Source organism: Musca autumnalis, unplaced genomic scaffold (assembly GCF_047663935.1).
Source record: "Musca autumnalis isolate F117 unplaced genomic scaffold, ASM4766393v1 scaffold_2, whole genome shotgun sequence".
NCBI classification, from domain to species: domain Eukaryota; kingdom Metazoa; phylum Arthropoda; class Insecta; order Diptera; family Muscidae; genus Musca; species Musca autumnalis.
Window position 1 is genome coordinate 65,831,611 of NW_027411755.1, and position 19,700 is coordinate 65,851,310.

Sequence of the window (19,700 nt, forward strand, 5' to 3'; positions counted from 1 at the left end):
CAAACCTTGGTTGTGGTTAATACCATTAATCGTGGGGAAATTCCAGGGCTTTCTTGCTTTCTATTTCATATTCACGTAGAAATCGTCGAGCGGTTCTTTTCACCAGAAGGTAAGTAGAAATTGGTAAAAAAAGTGTAGTCATGAAAAAAGTTTTCTATAGGAAAACTTCAATTAATGGGTTGATTCCGTTTTGCGATGCAAGTCATGTCGCGTCGTCAATCATCTCTGCGACAAAATTAAAAAAATTGACTACGTAAAGCGTTAGAAAATAATCGTCGATAACAAGTTATCGGTGATGTAGCGGAGCGTTTTTTATTTTGATTTTAATAAATCAGAAAAAATATCAGTGGAACTATTTTTTGATGATAATAATTGTTCCACAAACATTCCATAAGGGACAAGGGAGACTTCTCTCATATCAATGAGTGCACCCCGATTCATATTAGCTCAATGATATGGGACCTACTGTTTATCGCAGAGTCCGAACGGCGTGTCTTAAGACACCACTTTGTAGAGGAGTTTTTCATGGCTAAAATACTCAGGAAATGTCGCCAACTTTACTGAGGGGTATTTTGCCACCGTTGAAAATTTTGATGTTGACTGGCCGGGGAATCGAACCCACGACCTTCAGCGTGCAAAGCGGGTGTGCATACCATTGCACCACGGTGGCACCCAAATGATAGTGAAGAAAATATAGTTAATGTAGCATCTATCAGGCGACACTTAAGACTTATGGGTCGATTCCGTATTGCGAAGCGAGTCATGTCGCGTCGTCTATCGTCTCTGTGAACAAATTTTAAAAATGCACTACGTAAAGCGATAGAAAATAATCGTCGATAACAAGTTATCGGTGATGTAGCGGAGCGTTTTTTGTTTTGATTTCAATAAATTAGAAAAAATATCAGAACAAGTTGTACACAAAAGTTATTGTTTTCTAAAATGATAAGCTCAGTGGAACTATTTTTTGATGATAGTGAAGAAGATATACAGGCATGTTCTGGCATTCACCTCTGCACCTCACGTGTATAGAACACACCTAAAGCTGTTCTGCAACACACTTTACACCTAGTTGGGGTGTATTCCTCACACTGTAATTTTGATGGCGAGAGCTGAGTGAATCCTTATTTTTTAAAGAAACTAATTGAAATTTTCTACAAAAAACTGCATAGGACTAAAATCTAATGTGTTTTCTATTAGCATTTAAAAAAATATTTAATTTTCTTAACAAAATATGAATTAAGGGGTCGATCATCGATAACAATTATCGTTGAGTGGCATTGCCTGTTGTCAAAATTGATCCACGTATGGCAACTCTCAACTGAAGTTGCGAATCTAAGTTGACGAAGCGGCTGTTTTTCAGCAACCACCAATTTTCAGTTGCAGTAAACATTTTCGAAGAAACAAGAAGTAAAATAGAAGGAAAAATAAACATTTTGTTAACAATTATTGATTCTTTGCATCATTAATTAATTTTGTGTATCAATATGGTGAAAATAACGACAAAGCAGCAGTTCGAAATATTAATTGATAAACTGAGTGAAAATCCAAACTTAGCCCGAGGAGTTCGGGAGTTTTGGTGAAACCAAAGCCACAGCGGATGAAGCGTGGAGGTCCATTTCGGACAGTTTAAACAGCCATGAACCTCCAACACGAACACCTGAAGAGTGGCAGAGTCTGGATTCACTTTAAAGCAAAGTTGAAAAAGAAAATGCCTCAAAATAAAATAAACTTCAACGACACTGGTGGTGGTCCATCAAAATAAGTGAATTTATCGCCTTTGGAGCGGACAGCAGCAAATCTTTTGCAAATGAATTTGGTGACAAATACAGTAGGTTCAGTTTAAGTACAAATGACGAACATCCTCCATCTATATAGCCAACTACACCAGGTAATTCCGTTTTTGAATAAAAATGGTTTTTATTTTGCCTTTTTTCCTCCTCTGTTTATTCGAAACGATCCAATTTTGGCACAATTTGTCCTCTTATCAAGTGGACAATAGGGATATAACTTTTTGCACTTTTTTGCAAATATCAAAAATACCACCACATAGCCCTGTAGAGCATGAAAAACTATTATGAAAAAAGGTGTAATTTTTTCTCTATCGCGAAAAAAGTTTCCGCACCAAATGCATTGAAGTTCAGTAATGCATTTTTTAATTTTAGCTGTTATGACAACATATTTGCTTTTAATTAAATTTTTTATTTTTTTGTAATCTAATTTAAAATCATTAACAAAGCGTTCTGGACCAATTTGTTCTCAAATCGCGCGATTTCGGAGCATTTTAGGAATTTTTGACACTATTGCAATTTTTGTTTTTTCTTTATAAACTCGTGAATTTTATGTTTATCAGGCATGTCACAGAAACGAAATCCGATCGAAAGTGGAATTGATTCCGTATTTAGCTTCTTCAGAAAACGAAAAACGAAGAATTTTTCGGAATGAAACCACTTTTGATTTTGCAAGCGGAATTGTATTTTTATTTTGTTTAAATCTACCACTTTAAAACACTCTAAAAACACTTAGAAATAATTAAAATGTAGTATTATTAACAAATTTACATTTAATTTCGCATTTAAAATAAATAATTAAGTTTTTTGATTTCACAAAATCGATCGGAATCTAAAGAAGCTAAGACAAAAACGATCGAAATGAAATTTCGGAATTGCAACCATTCCGATCGGAATCTGTGACATGCCTGTATATTTATTGTACCTATCGGACAAGAGAATATGGGACATTTGCATCAAATTCGCGAAAGTTACAGACAGTTTTTAATGACTTTGCCTGTGAGAATTGTATTTTTTTCTATGAATATTTATTCAAACAAAGCAAATTTAAAATTGTAAGTAGAAAAAATATCAAAAGGGTTTCAGTAATTACAGTCGGCGCGGAAACTTTTTTCACCGAATCGATCTTAGAAACGCATTTTTATTATTAGGACAAAATTCCCCACGTGGTACTGGTGTTGTATTTGTGTAAAAAACATATACGATTCTCACAGGCAAAGTCAACAAAAACAGCCTGTAACTTTCGCGACTTCGTTGCAAATGACCCCATATTCTTTTGTCCGGTAGCTACAAAAAATATAAACATAAAATTCACGAGTTTATAAAGAAAAAGCAAAAATTGCAATAGTATCAAAAGTTCCTAATATGCTCCGAAATGGCGCGATTTGAGAACAAATTGGTCCAGAACGCGTTGATAATGATTTTAAATTAGATTACAAAAAAATAAAAATTTTAATTAAAAGCAAATATGTTGTCATAACAGCTAAAATTAAAAAATGCATTACTGAACTTCAATGCATTTGGTGCGCAAACTTTTTTCGCGATAGAGAAAAATTGACGCCGTATTTCATAGTAGTTTTCCATGCTCTACACGGCTATGTGGTGGTATTTTTTTGGTTATAGCCCTAGTGGACAACTTCCTTCAATACTCTCGACAATGTAGATTGAGCCATGCAATTGTTGAAATCACTGCGCACACTTTTAAAAGTGGGGGTATTCCTGTTGATCTGTAACTTTCTTTGAAGTCATCCTTTAACGTTTCCACAACGTAAACTACGGCATCCTTTGGCAAAATAAAACTTGACGATCCGAAGATTCAATGGGCAGGTTATATTCCAATCTTGGGTTGTTTTTCAAATTTGCTCGAAAACTCAGCCAAAATATTAAAATATTGTCCAGAATACACAAAAGATTATCCAAAGCGCAATTATTTTTCAAATGGTTTTTTTTTTTGGCGAATAGAGGTCGCAAGTTTGAAAAAACACTGATCGATAACATGTTTATCGACCACCCAGTTGAGTTGACATTAATGGTACAACATTTCATCTCAGTCGCGCAGACAACTGACAACTCAACTCAAGTTAAGTGGCAATGCAAGATAGACCCATTAAAAAAAACCTAAAGATCAACAACAATACAGCCACTCCTTAAAGTGTGTGCAGCTTTAAGGTTTTTTGCAGAAGGAAGCTTTCAAAAATCCCATGGAAATGACTTTAACCTTTAACTTTAAAAGTTCGTTTTGAGTTGCGGTTTGCTCCTTAAGAATGTGGATCTGTTGGTCCTGTGGTTTATTTCGTTTCCTGCGAGTGGAGAATACGTTTTCAATCTCTACTTCATTTTGAGGTCTTTCATTTTCCACTTCAGCAGATTGTCAAATTTCACTGTTATTATCATCCCATGTCTCTTCAATTCCGTAGATCGCACCTGCAGGATTTGAAACCACATTAATTTGCAGTAAGTCTGCTGCCGCTTGCTCAATCGACGACAAAGATATTTCATGTGATGGTCCACCTCCTGTAGCTGTAATGTTCTTCTTATTTTGGGACATTTTTTCTTTAGTTTGGATTTAAAATGTGTGCCATTCATCTGGTTTACGCACACAACTATTTAATTGCTCCGCAACATCCTTCCACAACTCATCAAAAGTGTCTTTAGTTTCGCCAAATCTGACTCCACGAGCTACGTTTGGGTGGGCTTCCATTTTATCAAGCAGCATTCAAATTGTTGTTTTGAAGTAATTTTTACCAATATAAGTACTGAAGCACCAGAAAACATACATAATATTAAATAAATTCACTTAAAATAAATGAAAATGTTACTTACGTTTCAATTTTTCGTTTTTATTCGTTTGTAAAAATGCACGGCGATAGCTAATTTGTTGTCGCCGGAAAATGAACTTTATGGCGACATAATTTGACTGGCAACGCGACACGACTCGCGTCGCAATACGGCATCGACCCAAAGCCCAGGGGCCTAATTACGACATTCGATTCGATCAAGAATTTGCTCGTGAATAAGTTTTCGACACGATAAAAAAACGGCATGACAAGACTCGATCCAAAAAGTTCAAGCAATGTTATCGATTTTTTCGATAGTAACCGGTAATCGATCAGGTAATCTACAGGGAATGTTATGAAGGTAGACGCCAAAAAATGTGTGTTTTTTTAAAACAAAAACTAAAAACCAAAATTTTGAATGAAAAAGTGTAAATATTTGTGGAATTTGTTGAACAATTTGTTGAATAAGGAAAACTTCTATTCAGCCCTGGCTGAATAATGTTCCCGTTAGGAAAACTTCTATTCAGCCCTGGCTGAATAATGTTCCCGTTAGGAAAACTTCTATTCAGCCCTGTCTGAATTAAGTTTCCGTTAGGAAACTTCTATTCCATTAGGAAAACTTCTATTCAGCCCCGGCTGAATAAAGTTTACCTTAGAAAAACTTCTATTCAGTCTGGCTGTATAATGTTTTCTATAGAAAAACTTCCATTATTTTTCAATTTTTGAATTTTTTGTTGATATTGATATTTTATTATTATTTTCTTAAAACATTATATATTCATATTGCATTACAAAACATTTGCATGTAATGGATGGGGGCCAAACACAACATAATGAAAATAAAAGTGATATTTATTTCAAAAACAAGACGCACATCAATGTTTTCTTCATGCGCTGATGACAGGTTCAACAAACATTTAATGCTAAGCCACATTATTTTCATTAATTAAAAATTTAATTTATGATCTACATACAAATAATTAACACTATTAAAAATAAGAATTATCTTAAAATATTATAAATACACATGATAAATGAGATCTCTTCCCATTTTGCATTATGTTATAATTAAGAATGTTGATGTTTGATGGATCTGCTATATGGTTCACGTTGACGGCGGCGTTGATACTATATCATCTAATTTTCCATCAATATCTTCATCGTCGTCTATTTGCCAACCGCTTGCGTCGTTACCAACATCGGCTGCAAATCTCGAAGTATCTACGGTTATATTTTCTTCCGGTTCTAACCATTTGTAGGTGGTGGGCGGAGAAATTTGCAATGGTTTATTGCTGGCTATAACAGGTTCCATATCTTTGAAGAAATCAAAATCGGAATCTTCGGTATTGGCAGTAGCCGGCGTTTTTTGTACTTGTATATCCAGACACGATAAATCATCCGTAACAGATGTTAACGGCTTGATTAAAGAGGAATGTGAAGAAGAAGTTGCAGTTTTAAACGAATTACTAGAAGAAGTTTGGGATGGTAATGTGTTGTAGGAAGATGAGGCAGATGTTGTATTTGCAGATGCTAGAGCTAGTTTGTTCGTTGATATATTTGTTAATGCATTTGTTGTCGGATCTATTACATTACGGTTCATGGTAGTGGTTTGTTCAATTTCGTCATCATTTTCCCAATCAGACCAGGCATCATCGTCATCATCATTACTGTGGCTTTCTTCTACTTTCGGTTTGGTTTCATTGCTGAAATTTGTATTTTCCTGTTTGATAGTTTTTTCAAGTTCTATTTCCACATCTGGTTCATCATCCACCGTTAAGTCGTTGGTGTCTTGAACTATGGCCGATTTAACATCCTCACCACCATCCGGACTAAGACGCGGTGGCATATTATGTTCATAGGTTTCTGAAATAGCTTGCGATAACGACGAATAACTATTGCTTTTACTTAGTAAATTATTATCAGGAATGGGACTACCCGAAACCATGATGGGACAGTCTCCTCCCTCACCTAATACTGGTGTTATTGATCTTGGTTCAACCCAATGGGAGGCTGATATTGCCGCCTGTGGCCGACCATCGGAAAATAATCGCGTCCTTTGACTTCCCAATACAGTGGCAGCACCCAATATTGGCACCAAATCCGCCATACATCTTAACGTTTTTGCCACCAAAACATCATTTGTGTCCTGCATACCCACAACAAGATGAGGCAAAATATTCACCTCCAAATCTTCTTTGCTCAATAGACGCACAAATTCCATAAAATATTCAAGTAATATCAAACGTATTTGGGCATCTTTTAGTCGGAACATTTTCAAAATGTGTGGCATTAAATATTTACAATAAGTACTGCCTGAAAATAAAGCCGAAGAATGATCGGTTTTTGTACGCAATACATAGGGAGTAACACACAGCTGAGCAGTGGTATCCAACAACACCATGCGCGACAAAAGATCACCGGCAAATTGTGCTCCAACAATTTCTTCATCAAAATAACGTAGGCGATCTATTAGCCCTGTGAAAAAGTCCTGTTTCTCATTGTTATTCTTCAGGGGCAGCTCAAAAAGGAAGGCATGAATAAGTACAAATTCATGATTGAAATATGGATGCAGCAGCACAGCAGATAATTTCGGTCTCATTTGGGCATTTTTATGCTTTAAATGGGTAGCACAGTAGTCTTTGAATTCCTGGACATGAGGTATTGGTGCTGAATTTGATTGTTTTTGACTTTCGAATTGTTTGGTTAGAATCTCTTCACACAATGTGGCAAATGCATATTGTTCAATTGCATCCATATTTTCTTGTTTCGATTCATCGGGATCGAGACTTGGCTGATAACGATAGGCCTTTGCATAGCCCAACAGGGTTTTTGTAACTTCTTTTTGTTTCCACACATATTCAAAACCAGCCAAACGCCAACTACCAGCATCCGTAACGTATATTGAATCAGTGCATATGTTTAAATGTCGTGCCATGGCCTGAAATGGTTTACAATTCTTTATTAATGCCCATTTTAACTTTGTGGGTACATAATACCTTACCTTCTCTACAAGAAATATTAAACTACACAATATGGTACGCAATCCTAAACATATTTGAATATCGGATTGTTGATTTAAAACAGAATGTAGAGGACGTACCCGCTCTGTCGCCAAGTGTTTTTGGCCACCTTGTTCCCAATTGCTAACGTATTTCAGTATATAGGGATGTCTATAAATCATTTGATTCTAGAGTACAAGGAAAAAATTACATTTGTAATAGTACTAAAAAAGCTAACCATATTACCTTTATGGCCCTTTCCATAGGTCCTTGCGAAACCCACAACTGCCCTGTCACAACAGGTTCTCCCTGAAACACCGAAAGATAACGAGTTTCATCTTCATTAACTGACCCACTGCTATTTGCATTGGGAGCCGTTGATGCATTATACAGAGCCCAGAAATCATTCGCCTCTACAGCATTTTTGTCAATTACCAAGCCCTTACTACCTTCATTGCCCATGTTGTTATGTTGTTGTGCTGTGATGTTTTTCTGTGACGTGTACACTCTAATTAATCATTTGCCAATATTCCCATAGATCTTCCAACGCACAAAACTTAAAAACTGCTATCTACGAATAGAAAAAGTCATTAACAAACAATATTTTATTATTTATTTGATTTTTTTATTTATTACCAGATAATTCGCGACACAAGTAGAACGTGTAGAGAAAAGAAAAACGTATAATAAAGGAAGGAAAAGTCAAAAAACAGCTGTTGTTTAGAAGTAGGAAGAGAAAGAATGTCAAATTTGCGAATGAGAATGTGGGAGGAATCAAGGCACATTAATTAATAAGGTGGTTGGGTGACCAGGTGAATTTAGGGGTTCGATTCGCAGAAGAGACAACATTGCGTGGCATAAATTGAAAACTGTCCCAGCTCACGGACATTTTTACAGCATAAGCTGACGCATTAAAGGTAGAAACACAATGAAATACGCCGCTTTTTCACGCTCAGTTTCATGTAAAAGACTAAAGGCCAAGTACTATCTAATTCAAATGAATTAGGCAGCATTTGAATTAGGTAGTACTTGGCCTTTAATCTTTTACATGAAACTGGGCGTGAAAAAAGCGGCGTATTTCATTCTGTTCACACATTAAGGCCTCGTCACATAAAGGCCTCGGCACATAAGAAGCATGACATTCTTGCTTAAGTCATATCTGTGCTCTGTTCCAGAACCTGCAAGAAGCTACTATTTTTTACTACGATAACATTTTTTCCTTTATGTTATCGAAAAAATATTAAAAATTAGTAGATTCTTGCAGTTCTTGAACAGACCAAAGTTCGACCTAATTCAAAGACAAAGTTCAACCTAATTCAAATGTGATTCTGAAATATTTCTATTAGGTCGAACTTGGACTTTAGTCTTTTATCAGATATGACTTAAGCAAGAATGCCATGCTTCCTCTGTCGCCGCCTTAACATGTATAAAACATACCTGGTCTGTTCCAGTACTACACATTTTTACTCCGATAACCGATTTTTCCTTTATGTTATCGAAAAAAATAGTAAAAATGTGTAGAAATGTGCAGTACTGGAACAGACCAACCGTGTAGAAGACCCATAACTACACGTTTACACCATGGTTCAATTATTAGATTAATGTAATGATTGTACCATGCGTTTACACAAGACAGACTGTCTGCAAATACAACTCTGATTTACTAACACATACCATGGTAGAACAAGAAAAGGTAGCAGCAATACCCAGCTGACTGAACTGGGCTGTAATGTTAGTGTCAAATTCCATACGACATGTTATATATTTATTTCTGTATATGCGATGTATATTAGGGAAATATATTTTTTGAAGAACAAATTTATTCATTAAAAAAACTACCCAGCAAAAAGTTTGCATCCGCGGATGCAGTTAAATCACTAGAACAATTGCCGCTGGAGTACATCTTTTTCTATGAATTCACCTATGAATTTTACAAAAGAGCGCGCAGCTAGGATGCACTCCATTTTGCTTCCACAACTGGGATGCAGTCCATTTTCTATACAAATCACAGCCTTTGATGTAGTGTTCTGGATTGAATTTAAATGCAGTCTAAATTAGGGATACGCAGTTAAATGCAATAATCGGTTTTTCGATTATACGGTTTTTGTGAAAAACATAAAACTCGATTTTCGGTTAGTCGATTATTTGGGAGTAGTACTAAAAGTCGACTTTCGATTATTCGTTAACCGCCGAAAACCGATTATAATCGAATATATAATCGACCATTTTCGTTGATGCGATCCGTGATGTAAATATGTATAAAAAAGTACCATCCATTACGCGTTTTTAGCACACCCAATAGTAAACTACGATTAATAATCGACTACGAATAATAATAGACTGCGACTAATGGTCAACGAATAATATTTGACTTGGTCTTTCGAAAGTCGTTTAAGAATAATCGATTATCCGGTTTTCGCACTGTCAATAGTCGACTACGACTTTTATAAATTTTGCGGCTTATAATCGATTAATCGATTAACCGAAATCGATTTTACGTATCCCTAGTCTAAATATGCTATAAAATGCAAACCATTGCAAATATCCCAAAATAAATAAAATACATTGCTTATTCGTGTAAACAAGAATGTTAATTTTATTACACTAATACAAATTATAAAAACTTTCCATTAAATTTGATCATAATGCTTAGTTTACATTTGGCGTCGTTTCGTGATTTCGAAGGCGTTTCGTGATTTCGCGCGAAATCAAGCAAAATTTATCATGATTTCGCATACAAAAATGAAATCCTCTCATTTCGTGATTTCAGCGAAATCAACATCGAAATCACAGTACACATGATATACAACCCTGCTTTTGCCTAAAAAAAGTACCAAAAGTTGCAACACTTTTCACGTATCACAATAAACAAGGTAGATGGTCAATTGCTGAAACAAAAAATTTTATTATCAAAATTTGTAAACAATGTGAAAAAAATATTAAATTACTTTGTTACAATGATATTTCTTATTGTGTTCCCGTACTTTTTAATGGTAATGTTAGAAAAAAGAACGAATTGTAAAAACTTGCTTCCCCATACAAATTTCTTAAAAAATACGGAAACGGAAAAATGACGGAAATTGCAAAAACTCCAGCATAAATATCAAAATCAACGTATCGGCTATCATATTAGATGCCAAAGAACATGTTTGCTGCTAATTTCTACTAGGCCAAAATTGTATGGCAGAAAACAGGAGAAGAGGGTGTTATTCGTCCCTGTTTTTGTTTAAAGAGAAGTGCAAGTCTTGCTAGATTTCGGAGTATGGGTACGCATTTTTAGCACTAAACGGGAAAACTACTGCAAGTACTAATATTGTGCAGGTTCTGAGCACAACTTTTATCTATCAAAATTTATTATAACGATGTCTCAACGATAAAATCATTTTTTTATTTTTTTCATTTGTTAGTACTATACACAATTTATACGATATATAGATATTTTTACGATAATTTTTCGAATAAAGATGTAAAGTTCTATATTGTCGTATATTTTTGATTAATAATTCAATTTACAACAACTTGTTTTGAAAATTCATGTTCGATTAGCTGCGCATTTTCATCTACCTTGATCATTGTGATATGTTTGAAATCAACAAAAAAATAAGTGTAAACACGGGGGTGTATTTCAGGATTTCGTGAAATCCAGTGGATTTTGGAGCGCAAGTATAAACTTGGCATAACTGAGTTTTCTTTCTCTGCTCTGCTTTTTGTGACACCGCAACTGATATTTGCTCTACTCCAGAACCTGCAAGAATCTACTATTTTTTACTACGATAACATTTTTTCCTTTATGTTATCGGGAAAAATAGTAAAAATTAGTAGATTCTTGCAGTTCTGGAACAGACCAATTTAAAAGTTTGTCTTCATCATCCAAATGGTTTTTAATTTTTCCTCCAACTCCAGTTCAGATTTCCAAAAAACTCTAAATCCACTTCAAAAATAATTTGCGTCTGGTGAATTACAGCAATGTTCGTATCTTTAGTTTGTATTTCTTTATTTTTTTTTTTAACAAATTCTTATAATTTTAGACACTCTTTGTTGTGTTCAAAAAAAAAAAAAAAAAAGACTGCGACTGTAGGGATAAAAAAATTGGCTTGCTTGGCTAGGCATCTATAAGCGAGTGCTTCTAAAATGTATCGAGCGGAGAGCATTTTTCATAACTCCGTGTGGACTGCATCGAAAGATGTATTGAAATCACAACTATGCATTGCACTACTTCCTAACTTTTTTGCTGGGTAATTTTACAACAGTTGTCTGGACGCCTACACACAGGCAAGTTTTTGGTTTTTGACAATCAATACTATTATTATTAAAATTGAATGTATTGTAAAAGTCGTAAACGATTTTCATATAAATTTTGTGTACGGGAACGCAAAATGTGTAAAAGTGGTAAAAATTGTAAAAATTTTTAGTTCTGGAACAGAGCCCCAGCAAAATAAATTGGAAGTAGTGCAATGTAGACTAGTTCTTTGACGGCATTTTTTATGCAGTTCAAACGGAGTCGTGAAAGAGGCACTCCATTCCCCACATTTTAACCGCATTTGGAAGCAATCCAAAGAATCACATCCATTTGTCACATTTTAACAACATCCGAAGGCAGTTCAACGGAGTCGTGAAAAAGGCACTCCAATTCCTCACAATTTAACAGCATCCGGATGCAGTGCAAACGGAGTCGTGAAAAAGGCACTCCGTTCACTACATTTTATTAGCAGTTGTTAGAGATCCCTACATGTACATAAATCGTGTTAACATTTCCAAACATTTGTTAATACAAACTAAATAATATTTAATTTGTGAACATTTTTCCGGTAACTCACGAGAAGAAACTTTCCCAATGGAGTGCTGTTGGAGTACATGCGAAATCTTAACTGGTGATGGGAAGACAATATCAAACCCATTTAGCAGATGAAGCAAAAGCACTTAAGCTTGGATTAAATGAAGAGCACGCACATGTTTGCGATTGAATTCAATAGAGAATTTTCATAATTTGTGTTAATTTAATAAAGATATTAATATTTTTGTTTTACACAATTAATAAATGCATTTTATTTTGTTATTCAAAACACGTGCTCTGTACTGCCTCATATTCTACCCCAAAGGGTCAGTTAAAATGCAGTGCCAAAGGTTCAGTTAAAATGCAATGCCAAAGGGTCAGTTAAAATGCAGTGCCAAAGGTTCAGTTAAAATGCAATGCCAAAGGGTCAGTTAAAATGCGGTACAATGGAGTGCCTCTTTCAGTAGTCACTCCCTTGTAAAAATCATGAGTGAAAATGCATAATTTGATGCACTTCCAAATCACTTGTACATATCATTTAACTGCCTCTTTGGAGGCAAACTTTTCGCTGGGAGCTTTTATTTCTTATATAATGGAAAGCACACCTCACCTTCTTTATATTTTAAGAAATCTGTTTAATGTAAACCTATACTTAGCACACTTTATCGTTCCTTTCCCTTTTTGTTGTTATTACAAATAAATTAAATTAAAATATACAGTTTTTTAGTTTTAATTGAATTTTGCACATTAGCTTTGTTGTATATAATATGTAATTAATTTTATTAATATATTAAACTATTTAAAAAAAAATTAATTGATGCTTTTCGAACGTTTTTAATTTTGGTTGCACATACAAATTTCCCTGAAGTTGGTTGCAGTTCAAAATGACGTTTCTTCGATTTCCTTTGTTGTGTCAAAACAACAACACCATCTTTCTTTTCTTTTTTTCACTACGTGTGAAGAACATCGCGTATTTTTTGACGTCGGTGTTTTAATTTAACAAAAAAGTGAAAATGGTAATAAAAAACGAAAAAATTCAAATGAAAAATGTTTCAGTGGATAATAAATGAAAAGAATGACATGTTGTGAAGAAGTGTAACAACTAAGATGTTGAAGAAAAAGTGTGATAAAAATACTAAAGCATTTTTCAACTAAGAACTGTGTGTTGCTCCGCTCCACCACAATAACATTGAAAGTGTGAACCACAAATAGTGAATTGTTGTTTATTAAAGTTTTGTGTTGTGTTATTTTATAGGGTTTCGTCAAAGTAGTCAAGAACAAGCAGTACTTCAAGCGCTACCAAGTTAAATTCCGTAGGCGTCGTGAGGGTAAAACCGATTACTATGCCCGTAAACGTTTGATCTTCCAAGACAAGAACAAATACAATACACCCAAGTATCGTTTGATTGTTCGTTTGTCCAACAAGGATATTACCGTACAAATCGCCTACTCCCGCATTGAGGGTGATCGTATTGTATGCGCTGCCTACTCCCATGAATTGCCCAAATACGGTGTTAAGGTATGTACCAAAAGTTAATGGAGATGAATTTTGTGAGGTTAAGTATTAATGGTGTTTTGTTTTTGTTCTTTTTAGGTTGGTTTGACCAACTATGCTGCCGCTTACTGCACTGGTTTGTTGGTTGCCCGCCGTATCTTGAACAAATTGGGCTTGGACACCTTGTACGGTGGTTGCACCGAAGTCACTGGTGAAGAATACAACGTTGAACCTGTCAACGATGGACCCGGTGCCTTCCGTTGTTACTTGGATGTTGGTTTGGCTCGTACCACAACTGGTGCCCGTGTCTTCGGTGCCATGAAGGGTGCTGTCGATGGTGGTTTGAACATCCCCCACTCCGTCAAGCGTTTCCCCGGTTACTCCGCTGAAAACAAGAGCTTCAACGCTGATGTCCATCGTGCTCACATTTTCGGTCAACATGTTGCCGATTACATGCGCACCTTGGAAGAGGAAGATGAAGAAAGCTTCAAACGCCAATTCAGCCGTTACATTAAATTGGGAATCCGTGCTGATGATGTAAGTAGAATGTTATGTGAAGTGGAAATTAGCCAGTAGACGTCCATTTATAAAATTACCGCTGTGTCTTGTAACCCACGACGCTGGCTGTGCCAAAAGTGGACCACATTAAACCTTAAGAACCTCTGTTCGAAATTTGTCACCTTTTAAATGGTATAAATTTCCTGTTATGAGTTGTACAATATAAACAGTGTTTACAGGTAATTGAATAGCCAGACAAAAGGGTGGAGATTGTGAAGATTTCAATTTGCTTCGCAAAGTGTTTAAGAGTAATATAGAAATGTTTACATTTTGGAGTATACAAAATTATCATAGAAGGCAAGCTATTTTGTTGTTTTTGAAACAAAAACCAAAATGTATTGTTGACCGAATTATTCAGCCTTTACATTAAATTGGGAGTCCGTACCTGGGTTTAAAATTCACTAGACGTCCATTTATAAAATTACTGCTGTGTCTTGTAACCCACGATACTGGCTGTGCCAAGAGTGGACCAAATTAAACCTTAAGAACCTCTGTTCGAAATTTGTCACCTTTTAAATGGTATAAATTTCCTGTTATGAGTTGTACAATTTAAATACTGTTTTTAGAATTTTTGATTGGGAAGGAAGTTTTTAATTTGCTCCGAAATGTGTTTCATTTATGTGATAAATAAAAATGTTTACATTTTGGCGTTCCTGCAATTATCATAGGATGCAAATCGTCCATGTTTTGTTGTTGTTTTTGATAACAAAAACATACATACTTTTATGTTTGTTATTGTTGACCTAGTCATATGCTTTACAATCGTCGTCCAAATATGTGTACACATTACATATGGAATCTAATGTAAACATTTTTATATAAATTTATAAACCAACTCCCTAATGCTAGAATTTGATTTAATATGAATGCTAATGCACATCTGTCACTATTATAGCAAATTTTGACCTACTTTTTCTCCTTATTTTTCCAGCTTGAAGAAATCTACAAGAAAGCCCACCAAGCTATTCGTGCCGATCCTACCCACAAGAAGGTACAAAAGACCGGCATTACTAAGAAGAGGTGGAATGCTAAGAAACTCACTAACGAGCAACGTAAAACCAAGGTTGCCGCACACAAAGCTGCTTACATTGCTAAGCTCCAAGCTGAAGCTGATGCTTAAATATTTGTTCCGTGAACTATGTATTTACACAATTTACAATCATTTGTATAATAACATCAACAGAAAAATGATTGGAAATGAACTTTTATTATTTTACTACAAAATAATAACCATAAAAATAATATAAAATAAGATGTTTTTATTTTTTCCTAAAAAAGTTTGCAAAAAATATGATGTGTTTTTAAAACTCCTCTAAACGCTATAGTATAAGACTATGGTTATAGTATTAAGTTTGAAATATGTGTATTTTATATAAATACAAAGTGTTTTTTAGGTATACATGAAATGATTTTGTGGTAACATTTTTAATTGTTCTCAATTAACAATTTGAAGGGAGAAATGGGAGTTTTCTGATAGATCTAAAAAACGTTTGTCTAAAATAAGAGGAAGAGTTTGAAATCCCGGTCGACAATAGAGTGAATTAATTGAAAAAATTCATGAAATTATGCGTTCCTAGATCGAGTAATTTTATGAAATTGTTGTTGTGGGGAACTCGATCTAAGAAGGCCTAATTTGATGAAATTTACCGGTACTTAGGTAGTGCGAGTGCAATTTTTCTATTTAAGGTTAAACGCATTTAAACAGGTGTTTTGGGAATTTGTCTTTAAATTGTTAAATGTGGCGACACTCCAGATGAAGGCAAGGTTCACAAAAATTCACTCCAATACTCATATTGCAAATTTCCATTCAGCCGCTAAATATGGCTGTTTTTGAGATTCTTTCAAATGTACTGTAATATTCTAATCGAAAAGTGTAAATCACCCTTAAGCGAAAGAATATCGCAACGGATGTTTTTTTATGTAGTGTTCCCTAACACGATTCTCAAAAAATCAGCTGTAGCATCTCGTTATGTTATGCTTGGTTTACATTTACGAAATCCACTCGATTTCAACTGTCAATTCCTTTGCGTATACGTCAAATGAAAACTCATCTGAAATCCATTGGATTTCATTTGACGTTTAAGTAATGGAATTGACAGTTGAAATCGAGTGGATTTCGTAAATGTAAACTTACTATTACCTATTGTTTACACTTGCCAATCGAAAAAATGATTAAGGGGTGTTTACACTGTCTATCAATGTCATATGAGCTGTCACTTCTTTCATCCATTCGACATCCTTTATGTTTGTCAAAGTCCATACCACTTTTAGTTTTTGCGTTCACACCAGCATACAATTTCATATGACCACAAAATATACATCACGCAAATAACACAATTTATATTTGGTCTGTTCCTTTACTTTTGAAAATGGTAAAACCGACAAAAGTAGTAAAACTTGTAAGCTGCTCCCATATGAATTGTATGGTGTCTGAAGTAAAGGAACACTTTTCAAGTAAAAAGTGGTAAAACTTGAAGATTCTTGCACGTAAAGGAACAGAGCTATTGTTAAAAACTTTACTAGCTCTTATGTTACACGCTGAAACTTTCATACGAAACTTTCCCATTATTTTGGCGTTCTTAGGTCGAATTCCCCATTACAGTAATTTCATAAAATTACTTTTGTATGGAACTCGATCTGTGAACGCCAAAATAATGGGAAAGTTTCGTATGAAAGTTTTAGCGTGTAACATAAGAGTAGGCGTTTACACTAGACAGTTTGTCTTCAAATACAACTCTGATTTACTAACACATACATACATTTGTCGTTTGGCTACCAGCTGTCCATCATTCATTCACAGACAGCCGGGTTAACAAAATTTTGACATTTTTTGTAAAAATATGTGAGATAATAATTGAAATGTGTTGAAAACAAAAGAACATGAACAAAAACAAAATATGTGAACTGAAAACAAAAGGAATTCGATGATTTTCATTCATAATTTTACAACTGTGTTTGCAGTTGTCTGGACGCCTACGTCACAAAGGCAAGTTTTGGGATTTTGACAACCAATACATGAAGTCAACTGTCCTGTCATTTGTAAACGCAGGGTTGATCGCCCTCACATTTTCGTTTTCTTTACCTATTTCCATGATTTTTTGGTAAAGTTGTTTTCATTTAACAAATAATTTCTCAACTGCATACGAAAATACATGGCCGAATAGAGCGCTCCCTAAATGAAAAATGTACATATGAGTTGCCACATCATTTTGATAGGTAAAAATTTTCATAGTGGTCACACTATAGCTTCGTTCCCGTATTTTTTAATAGTAAAACTCGTAAAAGAGAGAACTGTAAAAAATTTTTTCTCACACAAAATTTTTTTGAAATAGTTCGGGAACGGAAAAATGGAAAATACGTCAAAAAACTGGAACAAATGTCAAAGTCGGCGTATCAGCCAATCAGACGCCGCTAACCTAACCTACTATTTTTTACACGCTAAAATTTGTCGAGTAAAAAGTTTTTAAAGAGAGCGCCATTCAGCGCCATTTTTGTTCAAAGAGAAGTGAACATTTTACAACTTTTTTGTGTACGGGAACAGGTTTTCGGTTAAAATGTGTAAAAGTAGTAAAAATTGTAAAAACTTTTAGTTCTGGAACAAAGCTTATGTGTACAACATTCACAGGTAGCAAATTTGACATCTCATATGACCTTCATAGATAGTGTAAACACCCATTTAATGGAGAGTTTTTATAATTTGTGTTAATGTAGTAAAGTTCTCAATATTCTTATTTTTCACAAAGAATAAACGCATTTTATTTATTTTGGGATACTTTGCAATGGCTTGCATTTTTATAGCATCTTTATACCCTAGACAGACGGCAGCGTTAATTTGCATTAACTGCCTTAATTCAAATTAATTCGTGCATTATCCACATTCTTAATGCACAAAATCAAAGGAAATTTAAACTAATTTAGCAATTTCGACATGGCAATGCTGTTGAAAATCAATTGTCTTTTGTCAAATTTCCATGTTTAAGAAAATAAAAAGGGAAAGCAAATAAGCAATTTTCGCGTTTCTTCAAAATAAGTAGTGGTCTCTCGCGAGTAGAATAGCAGCTAATCGTTTTTCACGCCTTCTAACAAATCTCTTTTTCAAATTTTTATTTTCACAAAAAATTTCATTACCCACCATACCAATTCTATCGAAAATTATATCTCTCTCAAATGTTTTTTAAGTTTTGCAATATTTTTATAATATTAAAAATACTCAAAAATATCGCGAATAAATTAAATTTATTTTTGCTTCATAGTGTTGAAAAGATCAAAGATAGAAAGTGTATTTGTTTCGCATATTTTGGCGAACTTTTGTAAAGCTTTAAGAAATGGTCTGCTGGGTACAAACAAACAACACAAACAGCTGTTTCATAAATGCAGATACTACCGTCTGTCAGGGTGAAAAATTAATTCAAATTAGGACATTTTTAATGCAAATTAACTCTGCCGTCTGTCTAGGGTATTAGACTGCATTTAAATTCAATCCAAAACACTGCATCAAATGCCGTGATCGAAAATGGACTGCATCCCAGCTGTGGAAGCAAAATTGAGTGCATCCTAGCTGCGCGCTCTCTTGTAAAATTCATCAGTGAATTCATAGAAAAAGATGTACTCCAACGACATTTGTACTGATTAAACTCAATCCACGGATGTAAACTTTTTGCAGGGAACTACATCCACGGATGCAAACTTTTTGCTAGGATGTCGTATTGAATATGACACTAACATTACAGCCATTGTGGAATAAGAAGGTGTTACATCAAATCATACGTCAAAATAGTTATAAATAACGCATTGCTGTGAATTGCTTGTTTACCTTTTGTATGTGATTTTATTCACAATAATGCACTTTGACAGCTAGTGTGATCATCAGCTGTTTTTCCCGCTGTACCTGTATTAATGTGCCATGATTACAGCTATGTAACACCTTCTTATTCCACCATGGCCATGATCAAATCATACCAAACTTCAAAATTGTTCACAATAACGCATTGCTGTGAATTGCTTGTTTACCTTCTGTATGTGATTTTATTCACAATAATGAATTTTGACAACTAGAGTGATAATCAGCTGTTTTTCCCGTTGTACCTGTATTATTGTGCCCAGTTCAGTCAGCTGCATAGCACAGTCATACAGGTAAACGCATCAGCCCAGCTGATGTACTGCAAGCTGTCAAAAAAGTTCTTGTATGTAATTGAAAACCATGATGAAATAATAAGGTGGCGTAAAACGTTCAGCTGATTGGTTTCAATCTGTCAAATTTTTTGTTATTGTGAATAAATTGTATGAAAACGTAAACAAACATTTTGACAT

At 34.7% G+C, this 19,700-nt stretch overlaps 2 protein-coding genes and 1 long non-coding RNA gene across 3 annotated transcripts; 1 reads left to right on the forward strand and 2 right to left on the reverse strand.

The window, feature by feature from the left end:
- Positions 1-2,454: 2,454 nt before the first annotated feature.
- On the reverse strand, positions 2,455-4,815 carry LOC141394015 (uncharacterized). The gene is made up of 2 exons (XR_012410237.1): positions 4,611-4,815; positions 2,455-4,543 (listed from the first exon to the last, which is right to left on the reverse strand). It is a non-coding gene; the product is annotated as an uncharacterized lncRNA (long non-coding RNA).
- A 460-nt stretch (positions 4,816-5,275) lies between these two features.
- LOC141394016 (uncharacterized) lies at positions 5,276-8,278 on the reverse strand. The gene is made up of 4 exons (XM_073967756.1): positions 8,200-8,278; positions 7,810-8,134; positions 7,566-7,751; positions 5,276-7,502 (listed from the first exon to the last, which is right to left on the reverse strand). The coding sequence occupies exons 2-4, from the start codon at positions 8,023-8,025 to the stop codon at positions 5,670-5,672; spliced, it is 2,235 nt and encodes a 744-aa protein (XP_073823857.1). The 5' UTR covers positions 8,026-8,134; positions 8,200-8,278; the 3' UTR covers positions 5,276-5,669.
- A 4,933-nt stretch (positions 8,279-13,211) lies between these two features.
- RpL5 (ribosomal protein L5) lies at positions 13,212-15,642 on the forward strand. Its single transcript, XM_073967757.1, has 4 exons — positions 13,212-13,353; positions 13,593-13,856; positions 13,932-14,369; positions 15,322-15,642. Exons 1-4 carry the CDS (start codon positions 13,351-13,353, stop codon positions 15,508-15,510), a joined length of 894 nt encoding a protein of 297 aa, XP_073823858.1. The 5' UTR covers positions 13,212-13,350; the 3' UTR covers positions 15,511-15,642.
- Positions 15,643-19,700: the final 4,058 nt, after the last annotated feature.